The sequence below is a fragment of the Aythya fuligula genome, chromosome Z (genome assembly GCF_009819795.1).
Source record: "Aythya fuligula isolate bAytFul2 chromosome Z, bAytFul2.pri, whole genome shotgun sequence".
NCBI lineage: Eukaryota > Metazoa > Chordata > Aves > Anseriformes > Anatidae > Aythya > Aythya fuligula.
In genome coordinates this window covers 3220932-3239832 of record NC_045593.1, presented here as the reverse complement: position 1 = coordinate 3239832, position 18901 = coordinate 3220932, and the positions used below count along the sequence as shown (strand labels likewise).

Below are 18901 nucleotides of genomic sequence, written 5' to 3'. Positions count from 1 at the left end.
TCCTTCCTTAATGACTTCTGATTGTGTGGAATTGGCACGTTACTCTGTCTCTATCTTAGAAATACAATGATAGGCCCATAACAAGGAAACTACATTTTACTACCCAAACATAAGTGCTGTTTACATGGAGTTGGTGGTTGGGTAGAGAAGATAAAGGCAATCACAGAGCTTTTTTGCAAGATAGGGCACTAGGGAAAAATACAATCAGCAGCAGCAGTCGGAGACATTTTGCATGCTGTATTCAAAACTCAGAAAGAAAATGACAATTTGCTTTTACGAACTGGAAAAGAAAGAAATCAGCCTGCATGTTAGATGAACAGAAAGGGAGAGATAAATTTGCCTGAAAGGATGGATTATCTGGACATTTACTACCCATCCCAGACTGCCTGGCAGAGGGGTAACCACTCTCCCATGGGGTCAGAGCAGGGCACGGGACTGCAGAGCTGGGGATAAAACACCAGGACCAGAAAAGAGTGCAGGTGCCTGGTGGCAAGCCAAGGCTCTTTTGCAGGGAGGCAGAGTCTACCAGCAAAGCCTGCTGAACAGCTGTACAGCACTGCTTTGCCCTTGCTCCCCCTTTTTTGGACTGAACTCCTGCAGGAACAAAACATGAGCAAATTAATAGAAAAAGGCAAGAAATGAATAAAAGCAAGTCTTTTGCTGTCTTTCTCCTGTTTCTCAAGTCCAGAGAGACTTCAACACAAGAGGTACACGAGGAGATGAGGTGTGAGGCACATTACCCTTTCCAGGAACCAGTGTGGGCGCGTCCCCCTCCCATCCGTCCGGATCCTCATCTTCCTCAGGGGTGCGATGTCAGCGATCTCCATAATGAAGCTGTCCTCTTGGCCTCGCTCAAATCTGGAGGGAGTGAAAGACCGAGGAGCATTCATGCTGCCTCACTACACCACGGTCCCCTGCTCACGCTGCAGCTTACACCTTGCCAGCAGCCTCACATTAAAAGTTTATGAGTGCACTTTACGGGACTCGAGCTCTTCTGCCCTGCAATCTCCAGCTACTGTGTTTTTGGCAAGACACCTCAGCCCAGATTTGACAGGGATTCCTCCTCCCCTGGAAAATCAAGCCCATACGAGGTACCTGGAGCCTTTCCAGGCAGCCTGCAACGTGCCTTACCATTCTGATTGTAACCAGAGCAGCAGGCAGGGACTCACAGCCAGGTTCCTGCACATCGCCTTTCTCTTGGCATCTGCCCACGTCCCTGCCCTTAGCCCATCCCTACAAGAAGGTGAAGCAGTTGTGCTTAATCTTCTTTCACTAGGATACATCACATAACTCTGCATTTGCCGTGGTGATAGACAGTTACTGCAGCTTAACTATATACAGCAACCTTGCGACTCAGAGCCCAAAGCCTACATTTAGTAAGTTCGGGCAAATGGTGTTAGAGAGGGGCCCAAACCATCCCACATCCTCTTCCTGAATTTGGGGAATTAGGATTTGCAAACAAGCTTTGTCTTTGGTGAGAACCAAGATGGGTTTGTGCAATGTTGCTTCAAACATCTTACCCTGTGCATGGCTGCTGCGTACAGACACAAGGAGGTGTGGGAACTGCTTGTCCACAACAATCAGCAGAAAGAAGGGAAAGGGAAAAAACATCTAACATATGCTTCTTGAAGAAGATATTACACTGGCCAGGACTGCAGGTACCTTACCTCTCTCTTAATGTTAATGATGACAAGAAGAAACCCTTGTAGCCCTTGCTCCTCTGCCTGTGCTGCCTGAGGCTCAACATTACTCTGTTCAGAGCAAATGTGCCTGACAGTTTGCCCACAGGTACTCTGGCAGACCTGCTGCAGCCTCAGAGATGGGAATCCAGCCCTAGCAGGGCAGAAGGGCAGCCAAGTGCATGGGTCTGCCAAGTACCAGCGTGGCACTCTGCTGCTGAGGTTCCTCCTTTGCACAAACTTCTCCAGGTCAGTGATTTACAAGGTGGGACCTTGGTCTTCTGAGAGGCTTGGAGAGAGCTCTGCAATCTGTGGGCACTGCCATTCTACAGATAATCCATAATGATGCTGTCTCATTCCTGGCAATGTACTCAGCTTCCTACAGCTGTGCAGTGCCAGGGATGTGAAGAAAAAAATGTTTCTTTACCATCCCCTGCTCAGATTACACCCTGCAGCATGAATGTGATTATCCTCACACCATTATCTGAGCCGGCATGGCTGCAGATGTTAGCAACAAGGATTGGCTTGAGCTTCTCAGTTTTCATCCAGGCATTGCTTTCTCTCCTCTTCCGGAGGCTTTTGGATGGGGCCTTTTGGTCCCAGTCCATTCCTAGTTATTAAGGGTTATGTCTGCTCTTTGAAAAACTCCCCTCTCCATTTTTTGTCTCTTTGTGGTACTGGATACCAAGACAGCCTTTCACCATGAGAAAGAGAATGTGCTTTTGTGTCCAGGTTGGATTAATTCCCATTTCCATGTCAGAAAAAGGTGTGACCCTTCCAACTTGAATTACCCCATGATCCTGTGATCAGTTTTCATTACCATCACTGTTTCCTACAAAGCTTCATTGAGACCTCTCACTCCACTCCTTTCCACGCTGAACAACTCTAAGCTAAACAATCTGTCAGCAAAACAAACCATCATTTATCTTCAGTGAATGCCCTGTTTACAGCTTGTGAGGCTGATGCTCACCTGTTACATCCAAGAAGTCATTATACGAGACGGTAACAATTGCTAAAGCGACAAACTGTGTGACCCAGGAGCACATTTCTATCCTAAATTTATATGAACATGACCAGGAAAAAAATTGAGAAGGGACAAAGTGACGATATGAGCTGTCTGGCACCTTGCCTTTTCCAGAACAGTGAGGCATTTATCTGAGGGATTTCATTTAGCTTTCCTGCCATGTCTATGCTTATAAATATTTCTATTGCCCAGAGGCCTTGGCAATAGCAGTAATGTAGCTAAAATTGCCTTAAATCTGTGACAGGTTAGACAGACAGTTCTTCACAATGCCCTAAGCTGCTGTGAGTGAGTTGGACCCTGGACAGCCCTGGTGAAGAGGCAGAGCCTTCTCGGCAGCTCTTGCCCAGCCCTCACACAAAGGCTGGTGAGATTTCCATGTGGAACAGGAGCCAGGGAAGCCTCTGTAGTTACCAGCTGGAGGAAGACACGTGGGAGTGGTGTGGAAATCAGTAATACATGTATTTGGGCACACACATGTCCTCTGCAGAGGATAGTGAAGAGATGATGAAGCTCCATACTCTTGGTGTCCGAGGTGTGGTAAAGAGACCCTTTAGCTAGTGGAGATGTGCCAGTTCATCCCCAAAGATATTAATACATCACTAACTGTTTTTTACATGTCCTTCTTCTTTATATGACCACAACGGATTTCCATCATCTTTTGCAGATCTTCTGGCAGAAGACAGCCCAGGCAACTAACACCCCACAGACTGTGTGCAATCCTTTACTGTGTCTTCATATTCTTATAGTAGAGTTTATCCATCCCACACAGATAAACAAGTGGGAATTTTTTGATAGGCCACACAGTTACGCATATTGCTCACCTGGCCACAGAGAGCAAAGCTGAGATCCCTCTTTTGAGGTCTTGAAGCTGCCTCAGTCCCTTTGGATATTTTTGGTGATGCACAGTGATACGACCCCTGCTTTGCTTTTAAATATGGGCACTCACAATCAATTTTCCCACTGACCAGAACTGAATGCTGGCCTTAAAACACTGGCAAACAGCCCAGTGTGGGGTTGCCTGGGGTCCTGAAGCAGGGATGCCCCCAGTACTGGGACATGCTGGTGGCCCAGGTGCATTGCCCACACGTGGGATGCCTGCAGTGGGGAGCGGAGCCCAGAGCTCTGGCTGCCTGCGTGACTCAGCCTCCCTTCTCACGGAGATTTTCATCAGCAGCACCCTTGCTACATTTCCCTCAGAGCAAACAAGACCACACGAAGGATTCGAGCCTAGCTGAACGTGCTTGCCCAGACACCCACTCTGCTGTGACAGCAGCGAGTGAAACATCCCCTCAGCAAACAGCTCGACGCAGGGAGCCTTGTCTTCAGCTACCCAGCCCACACGTGGTACCCAAAGCTGCAGCGGAGGAGCTGCATTGCCTGGAGCTGCGAGGAGAGCCCAGCATCACCTCCGCAAGCTGAGCTGGAATCGCGTGGCACAGTGCTCAATCTCTCCTGACACTCTGCAGGTGCTTTGCTGAGAACATCAAAATCAGAGGTCGTCAGCTAATTAAATTAAAGCATGACGAAAGCCTGCCTCTGAAAGATGCCTAGTGCCATGCTCATTCTTCAGCACGCCAGAGCTTTCTGTACTGAGGGAGGTGTTAGGAACAGGAAAGCTTCAGGAAATGAATTGGTAGCATGTGGGTTTTTTTGGCTTGCAGAAGTGCTGGCGTCAAACTAGGGTTACAGCATTTGTTAGCTCTTTCTGCTGCAGAAAACAGGAGATTTCACCTTTTTAGCAAAATCAGAGCATGCCGTGCAGCACTCCATGTGGTTCACACCCTGTTTGCCTCTCTCTGCACAGTACAACCACATCTGTCCAGAGAGATTTTGTCGCGTGTCCCTTTCGTGCCAGCTGCAGGCAAGCCAGCCCCAGTTCCCAAACTGGGCATCTGATGTAGCATGGCACAGAGCCCAAACTAAGAAGCCCCACTTCTCAGCAAGGCCTGGAGCTTACTATCTCAGCTCTGGCTCCCCTCACGCAGCTTCAGGTCCCAGGCTGGCTCACATCTGCCCAGTGCACCAGACGGGAGGAGCAGGCAGAGCAGAGTCAGCACCTTCCCAAGGCACGTGTGTGAGGGTTGGTTTGTCTACCTTTCATTATACAGTTACATTCCCATCACAGCCACTAAATTATGTTGAAATTAAATCACTTGTTTTCCACAGAAGATGCATTCTGCAGAAATTGTACCTGTGGTTTCCATGCAATGTCCAGAGCTCCTCTTGGAGTTGAAGGGGGTCTCACCATTCATTCAAAAAACGTTCATGTTTTTGTTAGCAATGTTTATCTCTTAAAGCTACTGAGGGACAGGTTAAACAAAATCCTTATAGATGACACCAGATTATTCCCCTGGCTATACAGTGCACTCCTTTCCTCCACTCTGCTAAACACATTACAATAGCACTTAAAAAGAGCCCAGTTCAAAAGCAATAAAATCAATGAGTTGCAGTGGGAGCATGATCAAGCCCCGGAAGGCTCTTGCCCTGAAACCAGAATCTGTCATCACTCCACTTCTAAGCAACAAAAATGACAGCTACTGTACCTGTCTCCATTTTTTTCCAGCTGTATCTCCTCGGTGTTCCCATTGGATCCAAAGACAGTCATGAAAATACTGGCATCCGTACCACCGCTTTCAATGTCTCCAGTCACAACCGTGACTTCATAGAGGATCTGGGGAGGATTTGAAATGATCAGATCTCATGCAAACAGCTGTCCTTAACCCACACAAAAGCCTGGGCAAAAGGCTAGACAGGCTCAGAGGGAGACCTGCTTCTTTGTAGGAAATAGTCACAACATGGATTCTTGGGTTTTCTCCATACTAATGCTTTCTGAGGCAAAGTGAGAGAATGAAACTTGCTATGGGACCATCACCTTTGCATAATTTAGGACTTTTGGGGCAGATTTTCTCAGCCTACACACACTCCAAGAGAAAGGGACATTCATTAGGATGAGAAAATGCTTGTGGCATGATGAGGACCTGATAAACCTTCAATGGGAATTGAGTGTGTGGGTCTCCAGCACTTGGCTACAGGCTTCTCCTCCCACCCCTTCAGACCTTTGCCCAGCATTATTGAAAAATGCTCATTATTGAAAAAAAAAAAGCTCCTAAAACCACATTTCTTTCTTTCCCTTAGCTGCAAAAGTGCTTCCCCCAAGTTCTTGGTGTCCACCTGAGTAACTTTTAATCCAACACCATTAACAGGTTAAACACTTTTTATGGCAGAAAAATGCAGCTACCCTATCTCCCAATGGGATGTGCAGCACTGCATCTGGGAACACATCAGATTTCCCAGATCTCACACTTGAAAGGTATGCCAATTTGTAAAAAGCTGCTTGGCATCATTTTCACCTTATTAGCCTAACTTTGTTCTTTCCTCCTGACATGTGAATAATAAGATTCAGAATAAAATATTTCAAAAGTGTGCAAATCCCAGTGACTGTCAGTGGCATTAAGACTTCTGGGCCACTTAGAGTCTTTCGAGCCTGTGCCTATGGTAACAAGACCTCCAGACTTAAGAGGTGGACGAACATAAAAAATTAGCCCCAACAAAACTTTTCAAACAGTAAGCTGTTATGCAGATTTTATTGACCTGAATTGTAGCTGCCAGATAAATCAGCAGTGCAAAGGAATAATGCCATGGTAAAATTATTTTTCATGTTTGTTCAGACCTGAGCAACTTGTCCATCACATATTCATCCACACTTTTAAAATCGTAGTAGGACAATATATTTGCTATAGGTAGGAGAAGAAAAACTCTAAACTATTTTAAATGTAGATTAAAGATTTTTAAGGACTGCAATGGATATTATTTTCTTCACATTTGGGAAGCCAGATAACTCAATTTAAAAGTACAAGAGTGAATATCAAGGCAAGAAGAAAATTAAATTGAAATGGGTGCATATGACTGTGTAGGGTCAAGCAAGAGCAAAGCAAACAAACAAACAACAAAAAAGCATGAACTTGTATTTGTCTTCTTTGAACTCTATTTAAAAAACAACAACAACAACAACAACAAAAAACTAACTCATTTTCTAACTACACTTATTTATGAGGGAACAGTCCCAAGTTCCCTCAACTAGGAGACTGATCAGAAAGTCAAATGTGTACTTCTGATTTCACGATTCAAACATCTCCCCTGATTTCCTACAAACCCTTCAATGAGTTTCTGGCTCAACATCACAGAAAAAATGTTAGTTAGATGTGTCTATTTGTGGCATGCTTATGAAAATAAATATTCAGGACTGGGCTTTTAAAGGAAGACTGACTGTAAGTCCTCATTAACATCTATCTCAATCTAGAGGCAAGCCATCAGATCACTGATAGGGTTTTCAAACCTTATCCAGGAGGTTAAACAATCAATGCGAAGTTTTTAAGCTGTTAGATTTTAACCTTGGTATTCAGTCTGAAGGAGTTTATTTCCCCACTTACTGAAATCTGCGCTGAGTTGTTGAATCCTCCACAAATGCTAAAAATGTTAGCAAGCTTTTGTGCATGTGTATAACAAAATATTTCAGGAGAATATATTTAGCTTGGGGATCAAGAGCAGCGTAAAGAAAAATTAATGTCCTTTGAAAGTGCAACCTCACTGCAAACAGAAACAAAACTATAGAGATTTAAAATTGCCATACAGGTATTAAACAGGGTATTATTGTCCCATTCATCTAGACTGGTATTTCTATTATAAATCTTACCTCCAAATTCAGCATAGCTCAGCTTTCCAATTTGTCCTTTGTTGAAATATGGCATAGCACACATTACATCAGATTTCTTATATTTGGATGGAAAGACAATATATTTTTCTACTGTTTGTTCAACTTTAATGTGCTATTCATTTTAAAGATCAAATTTACGAATGTCTCCATGTTTCAAGAGCTTCCTATTATTATTATTTTCTAACTGAATTAAGGTTTCCCAATCCCAGATTAGAAAAACTGATGTGTAGCCACACAATGCAGAGATTAAAATATCTTCCTCTGTAAGTAAAAGACTGAAACCACAATCATCAACCAAAGGATGAGAACTGCTTGCACATGACCTATATCAGCACAGGGCTGTGCAACCACTACAGATGAGCCTAGAGCTTACCTTGAGACCGATGTTAACACAGTCTGCATCAAGGATGTTGAGGATTCGGGAGGTGAGACCATCGCCTTTGTCTCGGGCCAGCCAGCATTTACAGACAAAGTTGTACATGACACCCTTGGTGGGCACGACGATGGTGAGCTCTTCCACCAGCCAGCAGCTCTCAGGGGTAGCACCATCATGCCCCACCTGCAGAGTCACAGGGAAAACACCTGCTGGTTAAATGGAATTTCTTTGGAGGAGAGGCCCTGAATGCTGGTTTTAACCAGTGATGAGGGGTTAATGGCATTGACTACATACATTTTCATGTAAACCAATTCCACAGTGGAACAGAGCGAGCTGTGAAATAGTCTGTGCCACCCCTGCTCAGCAGGCAAGGCATCAATGTACAAGGTAGCCAATATGGGCAAGGGGGTGCAGAAAATCTGCTGCCACGCATGAGGAAAGGCAGGATGCTGTTATCCCCAAATGTAAGCAAAGGGATCATGAAATAGGCAGGCTGCCCTGACTCACATGAAAACATGTCCATCCTCTGACTACTTTACTTCAGCCCCTCTGACCACCAACCACTGTTGGCCAGTTCCTGGAGGCATCCGCTTCCATCTGTCCAACCCCTTCCACTGCTGTAGCAATGCTTAAAAGTGACTGTCCGAGGCTTCATAGACAAGATGAAAGATGCGTCTAGGCGAACATGCACGTGTATTATTCAAGCCCTTCTTCCCTCGCAAATCCGCGTCAGCATAAGTTGAATGCACGTATCAGGCTGTTTCTCTGTTTCCTATTTCCCCTGCCAGACCTAGTAAGGGCTCAGTGTGAGATGGAGAACTCCGTGTAACAGCTGATGGGCAGACTTCTCCAAAGACCCACACAAGTCCCTGTAAAGGATGCAAGAAATCCATCTCCTATTCAGATTTACAAGGAAGATTATGTATCTTAGCTGCTGTAAGAGACTCTCTCAGTCATGCAGTCATTCCAGAGAAATCTCTGCACATGAGAGGTTGGATAAAAGACCTCCCTACAGATCATTATTTTCAGAGCAAGTGTTATTCATGCCATTACTTGGAAAATGAGGTTCTTAGCTTTCATTTTTAAAAAATTAGGATATTTAGGGTTGCTCGGGAAATAATTTTAAATAACAAGTTCATCTAGGGTGATATATCTGCTATATCTAGGGTAATATATCTGCCATATCCTTTTTTTGCCCCCAAACAAGTGATCTTTTTTATCTGTCTCAGCCATCACTGCTATTAGGAATATTATTACTATACTAATGTCTCTGCAGCTGCAGAAAATTAAAGTTAACCACTAGGGAAATTTCAAGTCTACAATGGATGCATTAATTCTCCGATTCCAGGGGTGTGAGGTGAATGGGAATATCAACACTTACTTTCCTATTCCCCCTCTGTCAGGGTGGCTGCCCTTCTCTACACTGAAAGTTCCTCTGATAGTTTGTTTTTTCTAGACCCATTGCAGGATGGTGTGGACAAAGTGGTGGACAAGGTTCATGGCAATGGCTCTGCAGTGAAGCAGGGATGGAAGAGCTGGAGGTAAAATCATGATTAATCCATTGAAGTCTGTTCTCCTGAGTTCATTACAGCCACCTCCTAATGCATTGTTCCAACACATGGCCAGGCACCAGATTTTCACAGCAACCTGTAACTCCAATGGTGTCAGTGGTGGGCCAGAAGAAAACGTCCTGCGTTCTGGCTGCCTTGGGGAACCTGCACACAAGCAGATTTTCCACAGTCCCCAAGAATAATATTATAAAGTCACTGGGATTCATGAGCTCATTTCTGATTTTAATTTTAAGCCTGGTAAGAACAAATACCTGAATCCACCAATGTAGTTTGGACATGCATGCTGATATCAAGACAAGTTGTTTAGGCTGAGATATCTGAAGAAATTTGAATGCATTTCAGTGGCAGGTAAATCCTTGTTCTGTTTTGAAATTTTTTGTAACTCACACGCAGTGTGCTCTGGAGATTGCTGGGTTCTTCATCAAAAGTAAGGCACATTTTTTGTGCAGAGCAGCTGACACACACGTTGACCACAATAGGGGAAAAATGGGAGATAATCTGAAGGTGGACAGAAGGAAACAATGCCAAAGAAAAGAAAAAGAAGGGGGGTGGGTGGGAGGGTTTCTGTTAATTCTGAAAGGTTCTGAGAGTATTAGAAAGACCTGGTGGTCTTCCAGTATCAGGTCTCCCTATTCAGTGGACAACTGGACTTATACTTAATATACTTAATACTTCTATCTCCTTGGCTTTACTCTGTGCCTGTGACTGAGAAAGGCACTGAACCAGAACTGGTTTGGAAACACACAGAGCAGTGCAGGACTCTTTGAACACACCTGTGTCTCTCTGCAGCAGCTACAGTCTAGGGACAAAGACACCTTTGTTCGATAAGAGAAAAAAATACTAAAACTGATTTTAAGAAGACAGCATAAACTGCCTGTAACCAATAACTCATATTACTTATTTTCGTGTCAGCACGTCTATTAAAGTACACCAGTAGCAAATATTATATCTGTAGGTTTACAAGACAGGTACAAATGGGCCCCTTTCAACTTACTTCATGCTCCACTGTTTCTGCTTGCACTGTAGGATATTTGCCACAGGAGGATAATGCCAAACTAAAAATGACATCACACTGCAAATGTTACAATCCTGCTAAATCCCAGAGTCTACTGCCTGGATTATACAGAGCGCTCCTGGAACCTTAATCCCCATGCTATGCTGTTTTCACATGGTAACTCATATTCACAACCTCCTGCCTCCTTCCAGAAGCAGCCAAATGCCAACTCTGAGAACGAACTGTTCCTCACTTTTCCCAAGTAGATAACTAGCAATTTTCTGTAGTGGCCCTGAACACTGCAATTTTCTACAAGGAAAATATGGACTGGTTCCATGGCAACCAATGCAGACTGGCATGTGGATATCATCACTGGGGTGTGGATGGACAAGAAGAGACCTTCCAAGCATAGGGCACTGCAGGAAGAAAGGCATAAAACCGGGTGCAGATGGCTCCTTCAGCCATGAGCCTGGGGATTACAAAATAAAAAGGAAAAATGAGCAAGAGATGAGGCAACAGACTGGTGGGATCACTGAGGTTAACAGTGAAAGAGTGCAGAAGAACATCATCCATCTTGAAAGCTACGTGTTAATTATTTTTTCTAACTCTGCATTTCATTTGCAACTTTTTCTCTTCTTTCCCATTTGTAATCCTTGCCAAATAATTTCTTTTTCCTTCCTTCCCTCTATTTCCAAGTGTCTGCTCCTATTTTCTCCTATTCTCCGTCCTTTCCTCACCCTAATCACTGTTCCTTTTGCAGCTTTCTTGCCCATTTCCTTCCCCAGCCACCTCTCCCTCCCTCTCTGACACTGAGGGGTTATATGGGCTTTTTTCTCCTGCTCTGTGCCAGGCTAAGCAGGCTGGAAGAGATGCACATGCACACAGTCTGGAAGAGAAGGATTTATGCACTGGCTTCACTTTCAAGTTTGACCCAGAAATGGCTAGATAGAAAGTGCCTCTAATACCCATAATAACCATGCACTTGGAGTGCATTAAGGAAATATCAATGGCTTGATAATAAACTCAAATCTAGTATGGAGATTTCTCAAGTGTCAGAATCCATTGCATGAATGAAAATGAGTGGGAATGCTTCAGTCTATCGGCTGTTAAAACTGCAAAGATTTTTTAATTAGTTAGGATTTCTCTATGTATTTCTTTCACTTGTCACTGTCTGAATACACAAGTATGCTCACCAATATATAGGTTTACTGTAACCCAGGGCATGGTGTAAAAATAAAATAAAATAAAAATGAGAAAATAAAATTAAAGAAAATAGGCTCACGAAGTCTTCAGATGCTCTTGTTTTCAGCACTTGGGGGCTGAAACAGGCGTTCAGGAGATGGAACTGCCATATGAAACAAGAATGATGTACACAAACTGTCTGGAAGATTCATGTGAAGTTTAGGCTCAGTGATGGAGAGTCTATGCAAATTCTGTCTCCCTAAGCCATAGCAGAAAAAATGGATCCTGTTCTGAAATCCATTTGTGCACGTTACTTATGAATGATGATTAATTTTCTTCTCTAAGCCTGGATCCTCCAAGCTGTGAAAACAATTTTCATGTTTAGCTAGAAAATTATACAAGATGTGTTCTTCACTGCAGGCAATTTATGAAACCCAACTGGAAGTACTATAAGAATCAGCTAGGAAAAAAGACTGACAGAAGACTGCATCCTGGGAACCTTCACTGCATCTGTCAATAACAGGGCTTGGCTAAGAAAAAACAGTGCCAGAGATAGGACAGAACTGCAACATGTTACAACTTCCTTATATTTCGGGTTTATCTTCTGCCTCCCAAGGATGTCAGTTTTGCCAGACATAAAGAGTACTTCTTTCAGGTTTGGGTGCATATGAAATCTCATTAGCACATCCTCATTTACATTCATTTCAGACCCAAGTGTCTTTCTGTCACCAACTATGACAGGAACATGTAGTTTCCTTGGCTGTGCGTTTCATATGCCCCCCATGCTCACACTGCATTCACAAAGTACCTCCACTTTTTTGATCTCCCCAACGTCCAGGCCCCAAACAGAGAATTTCTCTACGGAGCCATCTGCAAACTCATCTTTCCCTTCTGGGAGATCCAGCCACAGCCTCTCCGTCTTCACTTTCTGGCCCATGATGATGATGTACACTCGGCTGTCGGTGCTGGAGTCGTACTCCGTGCCCGTCGTGACAGTGATGTGATATGGGATCACTGTAACAGACAGGTTTAATCATCAGAAAAGCACCACATATACACATGTATGCAAGACTTCAGAAAACCAGGGACTAATCCTATCAGAGAAAGCAGTTTTGCATGCTAAATAGCTTCACGTCCCATTGAATTCATTAGGAGAAGGGATAACACCATGCTGCACTGAGCTACAAATGAGTATGGAAAACCACTTTCACATGCACATTTCAGACTGAGTTCTGCAGGGGTTAAATTCCCCTGACAGCCCTGCTGGCTGCAAGGAGTTTATACAGGTATAATGCTGTCCAATTTCCTCCCTAATAAGCGACAGAACAGCAGAGGGCTTGAATTTTTATTTACACTGTGAGACCCTCCTGAAGATAAGAGGCTGAGGACATAAATCTTAAGTAGGCTGTTAGACGAAAATGATCTCACACTCACCATTCAATAAAGGCAACTAAGTCTACGCTGACTCCAAGGTAAACCATCACTGCCTGAATATCCCAGCACAGCTGCAACTGTTCTCTTTTGTGCTTTGCCCCAGGATGGCTGTGATCTATGGGGCAGCTCAGGGTTTCAGCCTCCCTTTGCAAATCCAGACTCTTTGTACTAAAGGCAGGCCAGTCAATAATTTTATGCATTACAAAATAATATTGATTGGAGGAAAAACCTTCAGGCCAAGGTTTAGGACTTCGCTTAGTTTTTCTCTGTGTGTGTGTGTGTGCTTGTGTGTGTACGTGGTTTTCAGAAATTTCAGTTCAGCTGTTAAAAGGGAGGAAGTGCCAGACTGCTTTTCAAGTGCTTTCCAAAAGCTCATTTGGGTAGGCCGAGCGGGTGGTGCAGAATTAGAAGCTGAATACTCGTCTGATTTCTCAGAACATTTCTGCAAGGCTATCCAAGCTATTCTGAAAAGACTCCGAAATCTGAAACTTGCATTGCCACAGACTCAAAACTCAGCCCAGCTTCATCATCACTTTTCATTTTTCATGAGAGTTCATAAACCTTGACTAAAGCTTGGTTGGTTTTCAAATTACCATGATTTAAATCTAATTTTGCTTTATGATAACTAACAATATTTTGAAGTGGAGATTAGAAACTTAATGAAAGCTAAGAATATTTGAACAATATCAGGGAAGTCATGAACTCATGCACACCAAATCTTCCCACCCTTCTGGACTGAGCAGAACCCAAAAAGGTTCATTCAGCCCCAGCCTGAGGCATCTGTGTACCAGCACAAAATGAACTGATGATTAGGCAAGACTTATTTTCTTCTTTATGGTATCATTTACATTTCAGTATGCACATCAGCATAATAATATGTGATGCCTTCTTCACAAAGTAACCATTGGAGCATCTGGTGTTAACAAGAGGAAAGGTTTAGCTGTAGGCAAGAGATTTTATAAGAATATTAAGGGTCCTGTTTAGAACAGCTCTAAAACAATATTTCTTTTATACAGTTTTTATCCTATCCTGTGACATACAAAGTTCACAGAACTATCAACTTTTCCAACTGATGTTGAATCCTGGAACCAAAGTACTAGAAGCACCTATGTTGAAAATGTGAAGGCTATAAGAAATTATCATGCCCCACTTTAAATAATGGGCACAAAAATATAGAGCAACCAGGCAGCAGGAAACATCTTTTGCTTTTTTTTTCCTTTAAAGCAATGAAAGCAGTCCTTTAATGTGTTTATATCGCTTCTCCATCGTCTTCTTCTTCCTCTGGGACTCTACAGCCCTACTTCTTAAATACCAGGAAAATGCAAAACCTGGAGTACTTGGCCACACCTGAAGACAAGCCTGGGGCCAACCACAGATTCTCCAGCCCTTTTCCATGTGATCCCTGTGCCCTTAAGTCCCTGCACAGATTTTAGGTTGTTCAGGGGCACATGTCCTCCTTGCAGGGCAATAGGTTTCATGAGGGCTGTGGAGCAGGGTTCTTAGTCCAGACCCGAGAAGATTACTAGTCAACAGGGCTTGTCTCTATACTCCATCCTGACATCAACCCTTACCCTCAGAAGTATTCACTCATCTTGACCATGGGAGAGTCAGAACCAGGCTGCTCAAACCATCACTCCCTTTCCCAGGCAGCTCCCAACACCACTTCCCTAATCGACTAATTAACAGCTGGGTCTTTATACTGCTCAGGAGGTGCCTGTCTGGCTCACACAGCCCATCTTATCTGACATTCCTTCGAAATGCATTTCCTTAATGAGGCCATGTCACTGCGACAGGGATAGAGGTGGTGACAAGCTCCAGGACTCAAGGAAGAAGGACCACCCTGGCACAATGGGGAGGATGGGAACTATCTCAGTGCTGCTGGAGACAGGTTCTCATGGGAGTAATGCTGAAGCTTTACCCATTATTTGAGAAATGACAAGGAATGCCAACATGGCAGATGTTACCCATTGTCTCACCACAGAAGTAATATCAGAAAGAACATGGGAATCACTTATTTTTTGTTTGAGCACAATATGGGATTACAAAAAAAGAGTTGCCCCAAGACACAGTTACAGCCTGCGTTAAACAATGCACAGCAATATGTCTGCTTCACAGTTTAAAGCCTGGAGACATGCAACTCAGATAGCACATCACAGCAGCAGCTACTGGGCATCAGCTGAGCTGCAGTAACCAGCTCCCTTGGTCCATGTAAGTGAAGCCTACCTTAAACTCCTAAATTAAATTACATCATTTTGTACTTGGCTCACCATAGAAGTTTAAGGCAAGGCTAATTATTTTCTGTTCAACATGGACTAAGTAAACATATACAGACAGTAACAGCAACTCATCTGATACTCAGTTCCCTGTTAAAACACGTCTGAAATCTTGATTTAAGCTAAAAGACCTGCTGGAGGATAAAAAAACACTATAAGTATAATTTAAATGGTAAATCAGCATACAGGAACTTAGAAGTAATCAAAAGGTATACAAATACAGAGAAAAAGACCTGTATCATACTGAGATTATAAAGGAAAATCAACGGACTGGGAAGTTTTCCACAAAGGCCAACTTCAGCTGACCAACACTGGTCTTCTGGTTTTCCTTCAGAGCCAGGGCAGAAGCAAAACCTGTGCAATTTTTGTAAACTGCAATCCAGGAACAGACTTTTGTATTCAGCTTTATTTGTCTTAAGAACCAGAGCCTAACAATGCAACTTTACGCCAGGTCAATCAACTGCTTCCATCAGCTATTTCAGCAGAAACCTCAGCCCAGATTGCCTGGACTTCTTGGAGCAACAGCACTTTCAGACTCTCCTCTGCCACACAGTTATAAGAACCCTCATTCTAACAACAAGGTCCCAGACAAAGCTGGTTTTCTGAGAGCAGAGAGACTTTTCTGTGCTCTTGCTCAGCTCTCTGTATCCCACTCTCCTCTCTACCTCACAGCAGCTGTAACGCAGCTATGTGTTGCAAGAAGAAAAACTGTGGAGATACAAAGCTAATCACACTCAAATTCATACTAAACAAACACCTTGGTGATGAGGCACTACCAGTCTGATCCTGAAATGGGAAGGTGGCTGAAGCATGGTAAATAGGGTCTCAAGATATTTAAAGCCTTCTTTGTTAATTCATGTCTAATATGCTACATGAAACAACATCTTGAGTAAGTCAAAGAAGAGATAAAGGAGGAAAAAACATCTGATATCAGCAATGAGAGCTATATTAAGGAATCACATGGAAAAGTGCCTCTTATAGTCCAAGAGAGGATCTTTTGGTGATAATGGCTGACTTTTCTATGGTCCCTCCCTTTAGATACTTTAAAGGATACTTCAGACAAAATTATACAATACTTGCATAAGCTGTATTCCCTTCACTGTATCAGTCCCCTTTATTCAGAGTGCACCACCACCCTTTCTTCTCCCCAGCTCTGAAGTGATGTATGCAGTGGTCATTGGTGGAAGGGGAGGGAGTATGAGTCTTCAGGTCTATGGGTTTTTATTTTTATTTTTTATTTATGTTTAGTTCTGAAGAGTCCTTGTGACACTTCAGCCATTCCCAAAGTGGCCACACCACAAGGTGAAGGGAAGCAATTTGCTGTTCTGCCTCTCCTTGCTCTTCACCAGGACAAACACATCTTCTCGAGGAGGGAAAGCCAAGAGCACACGCATGCATGCAACCAGACACGTTGCTCACTTACATAATCCTTCTTCTGCTGCCTTGACCAAACGGGATTTTCTCTTTTCCTTCATGTCTGCGTTGCTATCCTGACTTGACAGGCTGAGAGACGAACCACTCAGGCTGTTCCGTTCACCATCATAGCTCTAATTAGAAAGGCATGTTAGGCAGGGTAATGAGGTTCAGTGCTCACCATGTTGTCAGCTGTTCCTATGTACCTCAGAGAACAACTTGATGAGAAATGCCTCTAGTTCCCCAGGTAGCTTTTGGCTCAGTGTAGCTCAAATACATACAGCTTGTAATATACTTCAGGTCATTTATTTACCTCATTGTAGTAACTTTGACAGGCTGTTTTGGATGTGTGTTATAATAAAATAAAATATAATGGACCTAATAGACTTTAATGGTATGTTTGACTTTTCTTCTACCTGTGTGAGCAATAACAACAGAAAATTCAGACAGATGGAACAGTGCCAGATTTGCTTATCAGGTGTCAGACTAAATTTCCTAGCACAGGTTAAAGAGTGTAAGAGGGAGACTACTCCAAAACTGGATGATGCAAAACATCTATTGTATTAGAAAGTTATTGCAGACGTGTTCACTGTCACTGTACAATAAACGTGGTGATTTTACCACACAGTCACATAACTAAAAAAAAAGTGATTATTTTTTCCTCACTATGAATTAATATCAGCAATGGGGTAAGCCTGACCACAAAAATTCATAGCATTGTCTGCTGCAGTTTTATGAGAGGGCATATGGCAATACTCATCCATGGTGTAACTCTTCTTACATCCATTCCAGATGAGACTGGCACAATTTCATTGATGATAATTTTAGTGGTAACTTTCAATTAAAATGTCACTGTGTTTTGCTAAGTGGACTCCTTAAATACTATGCACTTATAATCAGCTGCTTTATTATGCATCACTGTATAGAAGGAAGAGAGGTCTATTAATCTTGTTTGCTAATTTTAATTAGTGCATGTACCTTGAATTTCAATTAGTTATATTAGCCTGATAAAACAATATAGAATGTGCAACTAGAAAGGGCATTTCACTAAAAAGCATTTGGTGCTCTGAAAGGTAGCAGCAGAACTAGTCTTTTGATGTTCAGCATCAGTGGAAAAAGAAGATGAAAAGTTAAAGTCCATACAGTCCAGTAAGAGTGAAGCTGAAGGACCCAGTATTTTGGCTTGAGGACTTAGAATGGTGGGACCTGTAACTAACCTACTTTGTGGGCACAGCAAGGAGAGCAGCAGGGAAATACACTCTGCTGTGCACTAGAAAGGCATTTTGACCCTCAGCTGAAGAGTTTCATTTACAGTCCTTGATTTTTCTATTCATATTTCAAATTACAGTACTAGCGATACTGAGCTGAGAGTGGCCACACTTTCAGTTCTTGTCTGAATGTCACAAATTCAATTTGGATAAGCTAAAAACCATAAGTCCCTAACAAGCCATCATGGACTTCAACCAAATATTCAACCGTTTTATTTTTATTAGTAGCAGTTAGGCTGGGATTGCAGCTTTGAGCTGTAACTGTACCTGTTCATAAAGAGTACGCTCTATCTTTTTGTCCTCTTTCTTTTTGGAGAGCCAGCGTTCGCACAGGAACACGAACGATTCCTCTGTGGTCTCGTCCAGGATCTCTACTTTTTCCAGGAACCAGTCAGGACTGAACATGCTATTGTCGTGACGAATCTTGATCTTGTACAAAATGCCGAGGTCCACAGCCTGTATTGTAAATGTGTCCTCCTACAGGGTGTTCAACAGCAGTTGCTTCTGTTAATGAGCTCTGCACAGATCATCTACCAGACAAAAGCAAACGGAGTCTATGCTGCACAACATGTGTTTAAATTCTGTCTCACCTGATGGCATTTGATTAAAAGCTTTACAATGGTATGTAGAGGCATCTCTGTGCATTAAAACTGTTCTGCAGGGGAGCATTTTGAAGCACTCTTCTGCTATGAGGGCAACTGCACAAAATGTTACTTTCACAGTGAATTAGAATATCCTGGAATTTTACCTCTTGATTTTTAAGTCTAAGTAAGACTTCCCTTTCTAATCCAGTTAGATTTATATGGACTGTCCAGATAAGACAATCTTTGCCATCATTTTATCTGAGTATCATCATATGAGGCTGTGAATATGATTCATGGACTTTCTGACTGCAGAAAACCACTTTTGGAGTTATTTTGCCAAGGACAGGCACAGTTTAAGATCCATTAATTTATTATGCTCTAAAGTAAAT

At 43.0% G+C, this 18901-nt stretch overlaps 1 protein-coding gene across 1 annotated transcript in view; it reads right to left on the bottom strand.

Annotated features, from left to right (window-relative positions):
• Positions 1 to 18901, bottom strand: part of LOXHD1 (lipoxygenase homology domains 1) — a 140290-nt gene that overhangs the window by 28330 nt on the left and 93059 nt on the right. Inside the window, exons 31-36 of the mRNA XM_032205982.1 lie at positions 18196 to 18405; positions 16671 to 16794; positions 12349 to 12554; positions 7791 to 7976; positions 5247 to 5374; positions 741 to 858 (exon numbers count right to left, since the gene is read on the bottom strand). Coding sequence (XP_032061873.1) covers positions 741 to 858; positions 5247 to 5374; positions 7791 to 7976; positions 12349 to 12554; positions 16671 to 16794; positions 18196 to 18405 — 972 coding nt within the window. The remainder of the gene's footprint in view (positions 1 to 740; positions 859 to 5246; positions 5375 to 7790; positions 7977 to 12348; positions 12555 to 16670; positions 16795 to 18195; positions 18406 to 18901) is intronic.